Raw genomic sequence first — 18,444 nt, 5'->3', positions numbered from 1 at the left:
AATGACTTCTGCTTTTCATTTATGGCATATTTGTGTTAAAATTCCCTTATTCCCTCTCTTTCTTATCCAGGTAGAGTTAATCCCTTTCTTCCTTATGTCACTTGTTTTGTAACTGCATAATAACACTTGTTACTTTGTGTTTTGATTAGTTGTCTACCTGCCTGTGTCCATTAATACTGAGGCTTCATTTAAATAATAAATTGTGCCTCATTGGCATAAGTTTAGAAATGTTCTTTCATTTTCATTTTACTCTAAGTATTGTCTGATTTTTCTCTTGATTTATTGCTTGACTTATTGATTGTTTCATAGTGTATTGTTTAATTTCTATATATTTGTGTATTTTCTAGTTTTGCTATTAATTTCTAATTTTATTCCATTGTAGATGGAGAAGACTTATTTGTATCTTTGGGTCTAAGATGTGTCTCTTGTAGATAGTGTATAGATGGGTCATGCATTATTATCCATTCTGCCATTCTCTGTCTTTTGATTGGAGTGTTTAATCCATTTACATTCAATGTAATTACCAATAAGGAAGGTCTTCTGCCATTTTGGTATTTTTTGTATGTCTTATACCTTATCTGCCCTTCGTTTCCTCAAATACTGCCATCATTTGTGCTCAGCTGATTTTTGGTGATGAACTGGTTTAATCCCTTCTCTTTTCCTTTTTGTGCATACTTTAGATATTTTCTTTGTGGTTACCACGAAGATTACATTTAACAACTTAAATTATAACAACCTAGCTTAAAATGATACCAACTTAACTTTAGTAACATGCAAAATTTCTATTCTTAGACTGCTCCTTCTACCTTATGTAGTTGTTACCATAAATTACATCTTTATACAGTGTTTGCCCAGTAGCATAAGTTTGTAATTCTTTCATGTATTTGTCTTTTGCATGTGGAATATAACGCCTTAAAGTTACTAACCAAAACTACCATAAAATTGTCCCTTATGTTTGCCCATGAGAGTACTTTTATCAGAGATCTTTCTTTTCTGTAACACATCTTTAAGTTATTGTGTAGTGTCCCTTCACTTCTATCCGAAGAACTCCCTGTAGCATGTCTTATAGTGCAGGACTAGTCATACTTGACAGTTTTGTCAGATAAAAAACTCTTAGTTGGCAGCTTTTTTTCTTTCAGCACTTTAAATATGTCATTCCACTGCCTTCTGGCCTCCAAGGCTTCAGAGGAGAAATTGGCACTTAACCTTATTGAGGATTCCTTGTATGTGACAATTTGCTTCTTTCTTACTGTTTTAAGGATTCTTTATCTTTGGTTTTTGAGAGTTTGATGATAATGTGCCTTGGTGTGGGTCTGTTTGGGTTTATACATTGCTATCATTTTTATTTTATCATTATTTTAATGATTAAGATGTCCCAGATTTGGCCATTGGGAGGCCGTTAACTTGGCATCTCTGTTCTTTTGACGTATCTCCATCATTCTTTCAACACTTAATTTCTGGCACAACTAGCTTGCATACTGTTGATTTAGTCACTATATGGTTTTGTTTCTTTTATATGTAAGTTTTAAATTAGATGTCAGCTGAACAAAATGGTGTGTTTTAGGTCAAGATTTAAATATTCAGTATATTGCTGAACATATTTCATTTCTTAACTTTTTTTTACAAATCCTGTCCTGGTCTGTACTAGTCATTGGTATTCTCTACCTCAGCTATAAATTCCTGGTTTTTGAATATTTAAAACTGATTTTTGATACCTTGCGTGTATTTGCACCGTTTATCTTTTAATATACCTACCATTCCAACCTGGATACAGAAGTCAAGAACAGTGTCTTGTATGTGGTAGGTACTTGGCAAGCATTTGCTGCTGCTAATGTTACTCCCATTTGACAGGTTAGAAAACGAAATAGAAATTATTGTAATGATTTTGCTCTAGGTCATACTCTGTAACTTAGAAGATTGGGGTTTTCTAAACACCAAACAACAGGATGTAAGGAACTTCACCTGATTAAAAGGGAGAAAATGCAGAACAGGATTTCAAATTCTCATGGAATGCAGATTTTCTGGAGCCATGGAGGCTGGGTAAACCACTGAAACTATTGCCCTGAGATAATCTTTAAACCTTAAACCAAAAATATCCTCTGAAGTCTTCTTAAAACCAAACAATAACTCAGGTTAACTACTAAAGAATGTCTGCCTTGAGCATTGTGCTCTTTTAAGAACTATCTGTATGGTATCAAACTGATGATAGCAGCTCAAAAGATTGGATGGGAAACTTTTGGGGCAGTGAGTTTATGTTAATGGGGGAGGAACAATTTGGAAAAGGAGGGTGAGAATGGTTGCACAGCTTGAAGAATGTACCTATTTTTACACACATAATGCCGCCTTCTACGTTTTTTCGCCACCTGCGCCCCCCCATGAGGTATTTTCATAAGCACCAGTATGCCAATTTTTTTTTTACATGTTTCTGTAAGAGAATTAGCATAGTGCGCTTATGAAAATACCTTATGGGAGGAGGGTGTGGTTGGCAAACAAATGCAGAAGGTTCACTTTATTTGCGTAAAAAAGTGGTCATCAATCACTGAATTGCACATGTAGAAATTATTGAAGTGATATATGTTCTGCTATGTATATTCTCAACACCAACAACAAAGTAAAATAAAATTAAAAAAAAAATCTAAAGAACCTCAATTAGTTAGGGCCCATGAAATTAATTTTTGTAAGATTCTACTGAAAATCATTTTGAACTGATCTATAGAATGCAACACTGACAAGGAAATCTTTATGGCACGTGAACTAGCTAACCTTTTTAGTACTTCAAAATTATGTCATTCTGGATTTTTTAAGGAACTCTGAGGGTACTTTAATCAGGCAAAGAAAAAAAATCAAGTATGTGGATCTAATTATGTTGAATTAAGTTGTTTTGTGGCCTGTGACTTGGAGTATCATCTGCATCTGACAGTAATTTTCCTCATAAAGCACATATGCAGTAAGAAAAATATTCCTTGTTTTAACAGTAAAGCGTATGAGCTATAAATCTTACAAGTATTTTCTTAATGTATCTCCAAAATGTCTCACTCAAGCCATCACTTTTGTAGTTAACATGCTCCTTTTGGTAAATGGCAAACTTGCTTTGAAACATCTGTAAATGAGATTAAGTGTCTAAAAGCATTACATTTACTATTATCAGATGATTAATATCTTTAATCAAGGGGGAAAAATCTGATTATATTATTAAATTAATACCATTTTATGGTTATTTCAGTTAAAAACAAGTAACTTTTTAAAGTATAAGTATGTCCCAAATACTGCCTTCTTATGCTGACATTCAGCTTTAACTGGACATTCTTTATTTTTATTTGCTAAACCTGGCAACCCTCTGCATGACCCTATGGTCATGTGTGTTCTTTTTTTTTTCCCCCCAAAATATTGGCTATATTGACATTTTTTTTTATATTGACATATAATTCATATAACATAAAAATCACGCCTTTGCAGCGTATGATTCGGTGGTTTTTAGCATATTCACAGAGTCATGCAACCATCACCACTATCTAATTTCAGAAATTTTTATCACCACCAAAGTAAACCCCTTACTCATTAACCATCATACTCCATTCCACCTCTTCCTAGCCCCTCTTTCTACATGGATGCTGCTTAGTAATTACATAACCAAGGACAAGTTATCTACTTTCCCAAGCTTCAATTTACTCATCTCTACAATGGAGCTAATACCAGTTTCATAGGATTGATTTGAGGAATTATTAGAAATAACGTATGTCAAACATTTAGCAATGCACCTGAAACGGTTAATGCCAGATAAAAAGTCAATATTGGGGCCTCCGTTTCTGGGAGGGCCTAAATGTACCCTCCTGGCAGAAACAGCGAAGTGATGGAAAAAACAGTGGTTTTACAGACACTATGAGGCAATGATGGGTAGTGATCCTTGAAAGATGGGAGCGAAGTGGTCAGGGTCCCATCTTACTATCTTGAGTTTTCAGGACATGTTCCAGGGAGGGGGAACCCAGGTGGAGCTGCAGACTCACTGAGTTACTGAGATGGAGCTGAAAGGCCAGGGAGACCAAGGACATAGATCCTTTGGACAGAGTACCAGAGAGAAGAGGGCTGCAAGAGGAGAGAGCCCCTGAGATCTGCAGAGGGGCCCCCTTGAGTATTCATCTAATTGAGTATTCATTGTTCAGTGCGTAGTTGTGAGGAGGCTAGGGAAAGAACCACAGTCTTGATCAGAAAGGAAGAAGTATAAGTGTCTTCATTCAAAGATGATACGATTTTCTTTGTAGAAAACCTGATGAATTCTACAAAAATGTTACAACTAATAAGTGATTTTAATAATGTTGCAGGACACTAGATCCATATACAAAAATTAGACTTCTATATAGTAGCAACAGTACATTTAAAACTATGAAATACTAAACATACAGTGTGCAAGACTTGTACAGAGAAAACTACAGAACATTGTGGAAAGATATTAAAGAAGACCTAAATAATGGAGCATTAAGCCATGTTTGTGGTTCAGAACATACTTTATTGTTATGATGTTATTTGTAGATTTAGTGAAATTCTCATTAATATCCCAGCAGCCTTTTTTGGGTACAATTGACAAGCTAACTCTAAAATTCATGTGGAAATGCAACAAACTTCTACTGGCCAAAATAGTGGGGTGAGATATAAGACTAGTTTGTGTATGAATTGTTAATTGTTGAAGCTACCTAATTGTTGTTGCTGTCAAGTTGATTCCAGTTCATGGTGATGCCATGTGTGCAGAATAGAACTGACCCATAGAGTTTTCAAGGCTGTGACCTTTCGAAGCAGATTTCCAGGCCTGTCTTCTGAGGTGCTTCTGGGTAGTTCGAACCACCAACCTCTTAGCTAATAGTCAAGCACTTAACCGTTTTTTGTACCCATGGAACACTTAAATGTAGTAACATTTAACTCTAATGCTCAAATTTTTGTTTTTCATGTGTACTTTGAATTCATTCCATTTTGTGAATTAAATATGCTTTTTGGTTTTGATAAAATGTATGTAATTGAAAACACTTTTTAAAAATTTTGGTCTCCATATGAATGTATATGTCTGCCATATTAGATTTTTGCTGCTCCAAATACTGTATTTTTAGATTCTCAAATCAATAGTATATTTAAAATGGATAAATCAGATTGCCCAAATAATATTTGTATAATTAATAATTGCTGAAATATGGTTAACAGTATGTATAAATGTATTAGCTTTCAAGAGGCCTGATTGGTTTCTGATAGCCGGGTTTTATATCATTACAATGAGAAACAAGTGAGCGATGTTATAAATATGCCAAGTAATACAGGAACCATTTAAGAAACAGTAAATTATATCACCTAATGTAAATTTGCAAAACATTGAATAAAGCACTCTGTAAATTTTTATTTTTATTATTAGTTAATAATTCTGACTTTGTGTATTTAAAACTCTAAATTGGTCATTTTGAGTGTCCTAATGAGGATTCTTAGACTGAATTAGGTCCTGTTTGATTGAGGTTTTCTGTCTTCCTATGCTACACTTTTATGCTCAATGAAGGGAAACTATTTAATGAGAACATCTGGTTATACTTCTTACCAGTATTATATTCCCTTGTCTAACCCAACCCCAGATGTGCAGTGAGTGAAGGTGGCCACAGATAAAGTGCTAGTTTAGGTTTCCTAGCGGCTGGTTATCTTCCTTTGAGCACGGGATAGTGGAGGTATCTCTAAGAACTGATGGGCTAATTATATGAAACCACAAAGTGTAAAAAGAGGCTGTGGAACTTCCCTTTTAGCAAACTATCTTGTTAGTATTCCTTTCATTTAAAAAAAAAAAAAAAGAAGCGGCGTTATTGAAACATAATTCATCTACCTTAAGGTTCAGCCTTTTTAAGCATACAATTCACTTGTTTTTACTATGTTCACAAAGTTGTGTATCAATTACTACAGTCAAATTCCAGAACATATTTACCACCCCATAAAGAAATCCTTATTTGTCCTCCCAACCCTTGGCAATTACTAATCTACTTTCTCTCTCTGTGGTTTTGCCTGTTCTGGACGTTCATATAAATGAAATCATACAACATGTAGGTACAATATGTAGGAAAAAAGGCACTCCCTGCATGTGCAAGATTCACAGTAACAACTACAGAGAATTTTTTATTCACTTAGTTGGTGTGATGTAGGAGTTGCCCCCTGGGCACTGAGCACCGCCCCCAGCCTACACCTACCCCATCTGCCGGTGTTGCTGCGTTGCCTGAGACTGCCCCACCGGGCCAGACTTCTTTAGACCTTGGTTACTTTGCCCGTGCAGTTTCCTCTTCCTAGGATACTCTTCCCACTGCTGATGTGCCTAAGGAATCACACCCGTATATTCCTAGACTTAGGTCAAAGGGGACCACCCCCTCCATGAAGTCTTTTCTGACTCCCATCCCTGAATTGGTCTGACCATGCCCTCTTCAAGACATTTTTACCCCACTATTTTTTTTTTATAGCACTTAGTGGGTAGTGGCGTACAGTGGTAGAACTCTCACCACCCACGCAGGAGACCCAGGTTTGATTTCTGGTCAGTGTACTCCGTGCAGAGCCAGCACCTATCTGTCAGTGGAGGCTTGCGTCTTCCTGTGTTGCTGAACAGGTTTCAGCACCATTTTCAGACTACTGTGGACTAGGAAGAAAGCCTGGTGATCTACTTCCAAAAATCAGCCAACGCAAAACCTGTGTGTCACAGCAGTCTGACCTGTAACCGATCATGGGGATGGTGCAGGACCAGACAGCGTTTCATTTTATTGTGGATGGTATTGCAATGAGTCAGGGGCAGATTCAGTGGCTGCTAACAACAGCAATAATGATGTTGAGCATCTTTTCATGTGCTTAGTGGCCATTTGTATGCCTTCTTTGGAGAAATGTCAATTCAAATCCTTTGCTCACATTTTAATTGGATTATTTGTCTTAATACTGTTCAGTTGTAAGAATTCTTTGTATATTCTAGATACTAGACCCTTATCATCAGATATATGATTTGCAAATATTTTCTCCCATTCTGCGGGTTGTCTTTTTACTATCTTTATAGTGTCCTTTGATACTGAAAAGTTTTTAGTTTGAAGAATTCCAGTTTATCTACTTTTTCTTTTTTTGACGCCCCCCCCCCCCCCAAATTCAAACCTATTGCTGTCGAGTTGAATCTGACTCATAGTAACCCTATAGGACAGAATTGCCCCATAGGGATTCCAAGGAGCAACTGGTGGTTTTGAACTACTGACCTTCTGGTTAGCAGGCAAGCTCTTCACCACTTCATGTTGCTTATAGGTGATCTCAAATTAAGAGCCTAGTAAATAAATTAATGTAGTAACCTGATGGAGAGATGATAGTGGTTTAGTCTGTGTTGGTAGTAGTGAAAACAGTGAAGTATGGACAAATTTGGGACTTATTTTTATGGTAATAATGATCATAATAGAAAATATCTTTGTACAGTGCTTGTTAACTACCAGGTACTGCTTTAAGTGCTTTACCTATAATTCATTAATTCCTAACAATTCATGAGATTGGTATTGTTATTTTTCTCATTTTATATATAGTAACTCAAGGTACAGAGTTGTTTACAAATTCTTCTTTGGCCGTAGAGAGCCAGGTATTGTGCCTGTAGATAGATACGTTTCCTATGAAAAACAGGCTCTAGATAGAGCCTATAATGACATGTAAGATCTCATAACACTACTTCTATGTGCTTTCACATCTTTTATAATATTTAAGTTTATAGATTATTTACATTTCAAAATTGGCTGGTTTCTAATCTTAATTGGTATAGATTCTTTAGAAGGCTGTTAGGCAATATGTATTAAAATATATATGTGTATGCCTTCTTAACAAACAACTCCACTTCTAGGAATTTATGCTGAAAAGTGGACAAGAAAAGAGTGCCAAGATTCAAATATTTAACTCAACCTTAAAAAAAAAAAAAGTAAAAATTATAAGTAGCTAAATGTATTATAGTAGGAGTTTGATTTATTATGGTTATCCTCAGAAAACAATGCAATGTAGCCATTTAAATTTAAAATTATACCATAGATTTGTATTTATTGACACATTGTTTAGTGAAAAGTATAACTTATAGAGCAGCATGTATAGCTCTCTAATGTGAAATTATATGTGTGTGTGGCTATGTTTCTGCATGTGTCTATATATGTATATATGTATTATATGATATAGTAGCCCTGGTGGTGCAGTGGCTAGGTGCTTGGCTGCTAACTGAAAGATTGGCAGTTAGAATCTACAAGCCACTCCATGGGAGAAAGATGTGACAGTCTGCTTTTGTAAAGATTACCATATTTTTACACGAATAATGTGTGCCTTCTATGTTTGTTTGTCAACTACTCCCTACCCCTGTGAGATATTTTTGTAAGCACACTATGCTAATTTTTTTATAGCAACATGTAAAAAAATTGGCTTAGCAGCGCTTATGAAAATACTTTGCAGGGAGAGGAAGCAGTTGGCAAACAAACGTAGACAGCGTGTGTTATTTATGTAAAAATATGTTACAGCCTTGGAAACCCTATGGGGCGGTTTCACTCTGTCCTATAGGGTCACTGTGAGTTAGAATTGATTCGATGGCAATGTGTTATTATATGACATATATATAAAAATCCATTTATGCATTGAGACATCTAGAAGGATGTTTTGCAAAATACTAAGAAATAGTTGTCTCTGGGTAGTGGGATTAATATGCATGTGTGTGATTTTTTATTTCCTAAAATGATTTTTTGGTAATAATCGTGTTATTTTTGTAGTAAAATTTATAGTGCAGCTATATTCACCCTACAAAGAAAACACCTGCTTGCTAATGAATTTAGAGAAGAACCTTAATTTCACTGATCTCATGTTTCTATCTTATATCTTGTAAGGATTCTTTCCATGGGAAGGTTTTTTTGTACCTGTAGAGGACCCTACAGAGGAACCTACAGGGACAGTACTTACTGGTCTGAGGATTTCTTACTGCTTTTTTTTTTTTATTTGACCTTAGATTTTCAGGGGCCCTTTCTACTTTGAGGCCTATGCTTCTCCGACTTGACTACATTGACCAATATGATAATGGTTTAAAACTGGGATTGGCAAACTAAGAGCCACAGGTCAAATGTGGGCCTGCACTTGTTTTATACGACCCAGAAGTTAAGAATACTTTTTATAGATAAGCACTGTAATCTATCTGAGGACAAGGTACATTCACTTTGAACCCCAATTAAGTGAAATATTACGTGCTCTGAAACAGAATTCTTGTCTTCCCATTAATAGACCTATATTACAAAAAAATTACACTGAATGTTATTGTATGTTATTTTAATGTCATCAGTAAAGATGTTGTGGAAATTTGTTTTTTCTCTTGTTGTATAAGTACCTACATAGTATTCTTGATTTTACTTCCTCACCTGCAAATCCTGAAATATTTACCATCTGGACCTTCACAGAATAAGCTTGTCAGCCTTTAAAAGAAACCAGCACTTGTCTCACTCTGATAGTCCATGCTTCAGTTTAATAGAATTTTTAAATTTGAACATCTAGTATATACTTTGCTGTACATATCTGCTTAGTTCCTGAATTCAGGACAGTGAATAGTGAGAGTTAAAAAAAAAAAAAAAAAAAGATCAGTTTGCTTCCTAAATTTGAGAGCAGGAGTTTGGAGAGCAAGAGGTACCTGTGCTTGTTTAACTTTGGGTATCGTAATTACATAACCTGTACATAGTAAATGTGATTTCTCATGATATTTAATACTGAGAACTAAATCAGAGGTAAAACTCCCATCTAGCCCTCCTGTTTTATGTTGAGAAAATGTTTACTAGAAGATGACATCTTTCCAAAATTAAGATCCAAAACCATGCAGGTGATATCATGACTTTATTACTAGTTTGCCAGCCTGCATAGTCTATTTTGTTTTTAATAATGTTTGAAAAACCATCCAGTTAGTTTGATGTACCAGCAATTATATCATTTTGCATTTCGTGTGTTATCCTCTGTAATATCATTTAAAGGATTAAACTTTCTCTAGTTCTCTTGATACCTAATATCTTCAGTAACCTTTCTCTGTTCATTGTGTGTGCTGATGGGCCTTCAAGGTCGGAGAGCAGAATCACTTCTCTAATAGCAGTTTTCTAAGTAAGCAGTTAGGTGGAATTCTGTCTTCCTGCCTTGATAGTAATAGTTAACACCACTCACATCAGAAGTATTCCTAAAATAAAAGGAGGAAACCCCTTTTCATTGACAGACCAGGCAGTGGTCTTGATTATAAGTGTTTTGGTAGAAGGTTTTAGATAACATGGTTCAGTCCCGCTGTGAATGGAACACAAATTACTCAGTAAGCCTAAAGACAGTTTCCTTTATTTGATTCAGGTATGTAGAAATGCATTTGATAATATATTGAATTCTTCTGGTGTTGTATTTCTGTTCTCTTGCTTCTGTTTTCAGTTTTCTTTGTCTGACCCCTTCCCTTTCTCCTGCTTTTGTTTTTTAAAAATTTGTTAGCATTTTTTATTGTTGTAAATACATGTAACAAAACATTTGATATTCCAACAATCATCACATGTACAGTTCATTGACATTAATTATGTTAATCATGTTTTTCAACCGATCACTATTAACCTGTTTTCTCACATGGAGAGTGAGAATTCTACCACTGCACGACTTCTGCAGTGTCGGCAAATTATTGTTGTTAGTTGCTATCAAGTCAATTCTGACTAACCTAAAACCTTTGCCATCGAGTCAAGTCTGACTCATAGCAACCCTAGAGGACAGAGTAGAACTGCCCCATAGGGTTTCCAAGGCTGAAATCTTTACAGAAGCAGACTGCTACATCTTTCTCCTGCAGAGCGACTGGTGGGTTCAAACCGCCGACTTTTCGGTTAGCAGCTGAGCACATTAACCACTGTGCCACCAGGGCTTGTTTCTGACTAAACTACAGAGGTTAAAATACTTGTGGAATGACATTTTACCCATAATACTAGAATTCCTAGAAGTTAAATTTCTCAGTTTTTCAGAAGATTGTTTAATAATAACATTAATGTCTCATTTGGACATGTCATAGTAGTCAAAATGGGCAGCGTGTTGGGTTTATCCATGTATTGAAAATGAGATATTTGTCTAGCAGTAGTCTTACAATGAAGTATCGTAAATTTCTTACATGGGTTTCTTCCTGTTAGTCTCTAAGCACAAGGATTATTTCCGTTTCTCCTCTTTGTCCGTAGCGTTTAGCATGGTGCCCAAAGATATTTGTTGAAGGACCTGACTCATATCTTGGCTCATAGTTTTATAGGCCAATAGGATGAAACTGCCTAGGTTCTGTGTTTTGTATTGGCTCTGTCTACAGCAAGGGACAGAATTCAAAACCTGCTCTAAATCTTCTCAAATTCCGATAAAGAATTTTGATTAGTGTCTTAGTCTGGGTTCTCTAGAGGAGCTAAACAAGTGAAGTGTATGTAGATATATCTACAGAGAGAAATTTATTTCAAGGAAATGGCTCACGCAATTGTGAGGAAATGGCTCATGCAATTGTAGGGGCTGGCAAGTCCCAAATCTGTGGGTCAGGCAACAGGCTAAAGACCTCTACTGGCTTACGTGGTTGCAGGGGTGAGAATCCCAAAATCTACAGGTCAGGTAGGAGGCTGGAGACCTCTACTGGCTCACAGGGTTGTGGGGATTTTGGCAGCAGGCCAGAGGTTTCTGCAGGTCTACATCCCAAGAAGTAGAGGTCGAGCTACGAGAAGAATGCAGAAAGGGAGCGAGCTTTGCCAGAATACCCATTTATTTACTGGAGACAGGCCACACCCCCAAGGAAACTCTCTTTTCAACTGATTGGCTGCTTGCATCAGATCACAAAATGGAAGGTGATTACATACCTGAAAAAGCCACTGCCGTTGAGTCGATTCCGACTCATAGCAACCCTATAGGACAGAGTAGAACTGCCCCGTAGAGATTCCAAGGAGCGCCTGGCGGATTCAAACTGCCAACCTTTTGGTTAACAGCCATAGCACTTAACCACTACACCAACAGGGTTTTCATTGATTACATAGTGTCTGTCAAAACCACTGAGAATCATAACCTAGCCAAGTTGACATATGACATATAACATTAACCATCACAATTTGCAATCAGTGTGAAACAATTACAGAACAAAATTTCTTTATAACCTGACCTTAAGTAAATTTGCCAGCGAGGCAACTGTTTCTATTCCTGTTTGGTGATATGTGATATTCTTAAATGAGTACAAGTAGTGTCATCCATTGCTGTGTCTTTCTTTATCTTATTTTTAGGTACAAGACATCTGCTTCAGTCATGACTGTCGCTGGGTTGTGGTCAGTACGCTCCGGGGGACTTCCCATGTTTTCCCCATCAACCCTTATGGTGGCCAGCCTTGTGTTCGTACACATATGTCACCGCGAGTAGTGAATCGCATGAGCCGTTTCCAGAAAAGTGCTGGGCTGGAAGAAATTGAACAAGAACTGACGTCTAAGCAAGGGGGCCGCTGCAGTCCTGTTCCAGGCCTGTCAAGCAGCCCGTCTGGCTCACCTTTGCATGGTAAACTTAATTTTCTCTTTCTCACTGTCCCTTACAATCTTCTTTCCCCCGATCTTAATTTATAGATTTGGGATAAAAAAAAAAAAAAAAATCTGTTCATGCATAGATAAGATCTTAGGCTCATTTTGGGACATTCTTAGTTTATTAAATCATTTAATAAATTGAGGCTAATATAGTAATGGTGATTGGTACAATGCTATTTGAACTCCCTCTCTTTTTCAGTATTTAAGGGGTACCTGGAATATAAAGTTTGAGACTGTTTTCATAACTGATCCTCATATCTAAAATATGCTCTTTTTAGCCAAGACCAGCACTGTAGCTTTTTGAGGAATATTAATTGTTAGAGAGGGCTAGTACTATAGGTCTTTAAGAAATACTCATTGTTAGAAAGGAGTACTCATGAGTCATCTATATTTTAGATAGAGCAGCATCGTATTTTATTTTAAAATGTCTCCCTGTGGGTGGTGCAACTGTTAAGCACTAAACTACTAGCCAAAAGATTGGCTTTTCAAACCCACCCAAAGATGCCTGGGAAGACAGTCCTGATGATCTGCCTATGGAACAGTTCTAAATTGTGTACATGGGGTCACCATGAGTCAGAATTGACTTAATGGCAAGTAACAACGGCAATAACAGGATTTCTACTGATAAATTGCAGGAAAAAAATGTTCATAGCTCAGTAATTTCTCTCAGAGTGAATCGTTGTATAACTATCACCCCAACTGAGAAATAAAATGTTACCAGAATTCCCCTTTTGTGCACCTTTTCCATTAAAGTAAATCATGATTCTGACTTTTATGTTAATCACTTCCTTACTTTTTAAAAATAGTTCTAATCCAAAGGAAGTAACCTGCAACACTGTTGTTTTACTTTTGTACAAATGGAGTCATAGACTACATATTCTTTTATATTTAGGTTCTTTTAAAATTATGTTTGAGATTCATTCATGTTGTATACATATGAAGTGTGTAGCCGTAGTTAATTTATTTTCATTACTCTTACGGTATTCTGTTGGACATTTGAGTGGTTTCCAGTTGAGATTATTATATATACTGGTTCGGTGAACAGTTTAGAACTTGTTACTTGGTATACTCGTTTCTCAGTGGAAATGCTGGGTCATAACGTATGGGAATCTTAAATTTGTAGGTATTACCAAAGTGGCTGTACCATTTCATTCCAACCAGAAAGACTTAAAAAGCTGGTTGACATCAGATGACACTTTTTCTAGAGCATTGCAGATTCTCCTTGGTTGATGACCATCCTGTGTTTTCAAGAATAGGGAATTTTATATATGGAGATTATGACTACCACAGAAACGAATCCTTATTTGTTTTAACTTCTGCTTGAAAAACATATTCTTTTGCAATATCTAGTAAGTTCCAGGTATATATTTTCTGTAGGAAGTTTTAAGGTAGACTGAAAAAATACATAGTGGTAAATGGAATACAGGGAAAAATACTATAACTCAAAAAACTGGAGTTCTATTTTCTTCTGAAATCACGCTTTACTCTTTGGCCTGATTATTTTTATACGAAAAATGTATGTATTTGCCTTAGTGACCCATGATCTTCAAGTATGAAAACCTTTTAGAATCAGTCCTAGATGAAAAGTCATTTTAGAAATTACTTATTTTTAAAAAATAAGGTTTAGAAAGCCGTAAGTTTTTAATATTTTCAGCTATTTGTAAGAAATTTTACCTCAGAAATAACTTTTTAAAATAAATAACTATTTACATTTTTGGATGTAAATTATTTTGTTGTATATTTTGGTATATAGTATAGGTTCTTTGAGGACTTTTAAAAATTTCCCTTAACTTAAATTTCCACAAAGACTTTATACAGAAAGATTCAGTGTGCATGTGGGGCAGCCAGGTCAACAAGAGAAACCATACATGAATTGGTGGGAAAGTTAAGAAGAATATATATTCCTTACATTTACACATCTTCATAGAATATTCTTTCAAGCTCCTTTTTACTTCATGTTCTTTCTGTTCTATTAGGCAAAGTACGTACCAGGTGTTGTGCTGTCCTTTGGGCACAAAATTAAGGTCACTGACATCCTCATGAATCTCATACTTCAAGGGCAAAGACAGACATTAAATGACTGTCCACAAGTAGCTTTTATTACATCTGCTGAAGGATACAAAATGTCAGTCAGTGAAGAATTTTGTCATTTGTAAATAGGAGTTTCTGGGTGGCACAGATGGTTAAGCACTAGACTACTAGCCAAAAGGTTGGAAGTTTGAACCCACCCAGGAGCACCTCAGAAGACAGACCTGCAATCTTATTCCAACAGGTCACAGCCTTGAAAACCCTGTGAAGCAGTTCTACCCTATACACATGGTGTCTTCATGAGTTGGAATCAACTCAATGGCAGCTAACAGCAGTAGAAGGGGAAACACTTGAAGAGCAATACTGGATTTCTGAGTTGAAATATACGGTTTTTTTCTTAGCTTTGTGGCTTTTACAACTCTCTTCATATTTTTGTTAATAGACTTTATTTTCTGGAGCAGTTTACATAAATATTGTGCAGAAAGTACGGAGAGTTTCAGTATATCCCCTCTCCTTACACATTGTTTCTCCTGTTAACATCTTGCATTCCTGTGGTACATAAGTTACAATAGGTGAATAATATTGATACATTGATCCAGCAATTCCATTCTTCATATTTTTGTAGAAAGCTAACAGAAGAAGTCTCAGGTAGAGATTCAAGATATTTGGACAGTATTGTAGTACTTTATTGTAAGATTTCCTTTAACATGTGTTAAATTTTTATTGTCTTAAAGATTTGATCCCGCTACTCTTCATAGTTTTTCTCATTTTTGAAGTACAGACATTAGAGTGATGGTGATTTTTCTTCGTATTCTTCTTGTACCTTTCATGTCAAAACAGAACGGGAATTGTTGTTGGTTAGTTCTAAAAATGATGTATTTACAGTTTGTGTGGGTAAACAGTCTGATGCTGGTCAAAAACAATGTAAACCTTTGAACAGGGAGGGATTCATCTTGAAAATGAATCATGCTTTGGCGGTATTACCGTTGTTTGTTTGTGCTCTTTTTAGCAAAGTAAAGGAAACTGTTAAATAACAGTTGATATAGGGTTATTTCCTCTTTATTCTCTGGAGCCAATCCAGTTTAGGTTAGGATTATTTTATCTGCCTGCCATGTTTTTTCTTAGTGAAGGATGTTTATTTATTTTAAATATATACTTTCTAAATATCTCTTTCATTTTCTGTCTTGTTGTCTGGACCTTAGTCCAGATGCGTTCTTAACTTAGGGTCTGTGAACATGGACAGGAAAAAAAATCTTCATATTCACTTTCCTCTAACGAAATTGAGCATTTCTTTTTACTATGAATGTAGATAACATACGATAGTAATATTAGCAGTACCTGTGACTGTTGCCAATAAAACTGCAAATTATTTTATATCATATTATATATAAAATATGTATCTTGAAATATTGCTTATGCTCATCACTTCTTTGAAATGTATATTATTATATAAAATTCATCTTATATTAAATTATTATAAATATTATGGTAGCATTTTAATAACTGTATTTCAGTATAATTGGTTTCCTTTGTAATTTCATGCATTTGCAAGTATTATTCTGAGAAAGTCCGTATACTTCCATTTTAGTATCCAGGAAGTCTATGACACAACAATTATTAAATACCCTTGAGCATCATTTCTCACCTTGTACGTTACAGTAGTCTCTAGCCTTTTCTCCATGGCTTCTTGGCTCCTCAAGCACTATATTTTTACTATCATGAGAAGTTTTCTTGTTAAATAGAAATATGATCTGCCACTTTTCTGCTTAAAACCTTTCAGTGTCTCATCCTACTGTTAAAACGTAACAGAAGGTCTTTCTGGCCCATCTTATTCCTAGCATCTTGTTCCACCACACCTATATTTCAATACCTTTCCCTGAATATGCCATTTCTTGGAACTTTTCCTGTATCCTCACTTTTCTCTACTTGAAATAATCTTTACATCTTTGAATGCCTGGTAAAACCTTACTTGATTATGATCTAGCATAAATATCCTTTCCTGTCTGAAGCCTTTCCTTGATGTTGTGTTATCTGTGATAGCCTAGGTATTGGTACTCTGTATATACTTTTATTATATTATTATATATAATTATTCATTGACATGCCTGTGTCACCCATTAGATCGCCTTCCTTGTTTGTCTTTGTATCTTGGCATGTCACATAGTATTTGGTAAAATGGAGATTCTAAGACTTCTGAGCCAGATTTTTGAACGATCTTTAGAATTTGTTTTATAAAAAATGACTTAGATTTAAATCACTACTTTTCAGAATGAAAAATTTTCATTCATGATGTCATTGCTTTTTGTGTCAGTATCTGTAAAATACATTCATTTGTTCAACAGCTATTAATTAATATTTAATACGTCCAAGCACTGTTCTGAACTCAGCGGTGAACAAAAGAAAAAAAGTTCCTGCCCCCACTGACTTTCTAGTGGAGCAAGATGAACAATAAACAGAATAAATAAATGAATTATATAGTATGATAGGTAGTTTAATGTGCTATGGAGAAAAATAAAACCAAGAAGGGGAATAGGGAATGCCTGGGAGAGGATAGTAATTTAAAGTTATTATGCTTCCTTCAGGCCTTACTAAGAGACGGCATTTGAGCAAAGACCTGATAGAAGTAGGGGAGAAAGTCATCTGGGGAAAGTGCTCCAAGCAGAAGGAACAGCCTGGTGTGTATCCAAGGGACAGAATGGGGGCCAGCGTGCTAGAGCAGAGTGTGCAACGTGCATAGTAGATGAAGTTAGAGAGGTACTGTGGCCAGGTCACATCAGACTTTGACCTTTACTCAGAGGGAGATAGGGAGGCTGTGGAGGGTTTTGAGAATAGGAGGGAAACGATAAGACTGTGTCTATATTGAGATCTATATTGAAAATGCAGTCTGTAGGTTGACAAGCATGGAACCTAGTGACACCATTTAGGAAAGTATTGTAAAAATCCAAGTGAGAGAAGGTGGGGGCTTGAGCTACGTTATGAGAAGTAATTGGATTCTTTATATATTTTAACAGTAGGGCCATGAGAATTTCCAATACATTGGATGTCAAGGATGAGAGAAAAGAAGTAAGGGTGCCTAGTAGGACAATGGACCTGAAAAAGCAGAAGGATGGGGTTGCCATCAAATGAAATGAGGACAGCTATAGGTGAAGTAGGGTGGAGCAAACAGGTAAGCCTTCAACTACTAGTTGGAAGGCTGGTGGTTTGAACCCACCCAGAGCTGCGTCAGAAGACAAGCCTTGCAATCTACTTCTGAAAGGTCACAGCCTGGAAAACTGTAGGGAGCACAGTTCTGCTTTGCCACACGTGAAGTCAGAATCGACTAGCTGGCAATTGACAACAACAATTGTAGAAGGAAAACTTCATGAGAAATCCTAGAAGCTGAGTGAAGAAATTTATTCAGAGAGAAAGAAGTTATTAAAGTGTTAAATGCTGCTGATAGGTTAATTAAGATACGGATTGAGAAAAAGATAAAAGACCATTAGATTTAGCAATGTAGAGGGCCTGTGGCTTTGATAAGAGTGGCTTTGGTGGGGGCCTGATGGAAGTAGATTTTAGTAGGAAAGGGAAGAGAGAAACTGGAGACCAGTACTGACAAGCCTTTCAAGGAGCATTGATGGGAAGGGAAGAAAGAAAATGGAGAACAGTTGAAGGGAAAAGAGGAGTTGAAAGCCTGCTCTGTTTTCTTAGTGGAATGGGGAATTATGATGGTGTGGCTTTAAGCAGAAGGGGGCGTGTGGGAAAACAGTCCTCTAGGAGACTGGGTGTTAATGAATTGAACTGTATTCCCCAAAAATATGTTTTGTAAATCCTAACCTCTTTGGGAATGGTTGTCTTTATTATGTTAATGAGGCAGGATTAG

General features: G+C 36.2%; 1 protein-coding gene across 20 annotated transcripts in view; it reads left to right on the top strand.

The window, feature by feature from the left end:
• BCAS3 (BCAS3 microtubule associated cell migration factor) overlaps window positions 1-18,444 on the top strand; it is a 623,309-nt gene that overhangs the window by 238,197 nt on the left and 366,668 nt on the right. For all 20 annotated transcript variants that reach the window (XM_064271347.1, XM_064271344.1, XM_064271335.1 and 17 more), the window contains one exon: window positions 12,270-12,534. In XM_064271347.1, the coding sequence (XP_064127417.1) occupies window positions 12,270-12,534 (265 nt within the window). The remainder of the gene's footprint in view (window positions 1-12,269; window positions 12,535-18,444) is intronic.

This window comes from Loxodonta africana, chromosome 18 (genome assembly GCF_030014295.1).
Source record: "Loxodonta africana isolate mLoxAfr1 chromosome 18, mLoxAfr1.hap2, whole genome shotgun sequence".
Classification (NCBI taxonomy): domain Eukaryota; kingdom Metazoa; phylum Chordata; class Mammalia; order Proboscidea; family Elephantidae; genus Loxodonta; species Loxodonta africana.
This window is presented reverse-complemented; position numbering and strand designations above follow the sequence as displayed.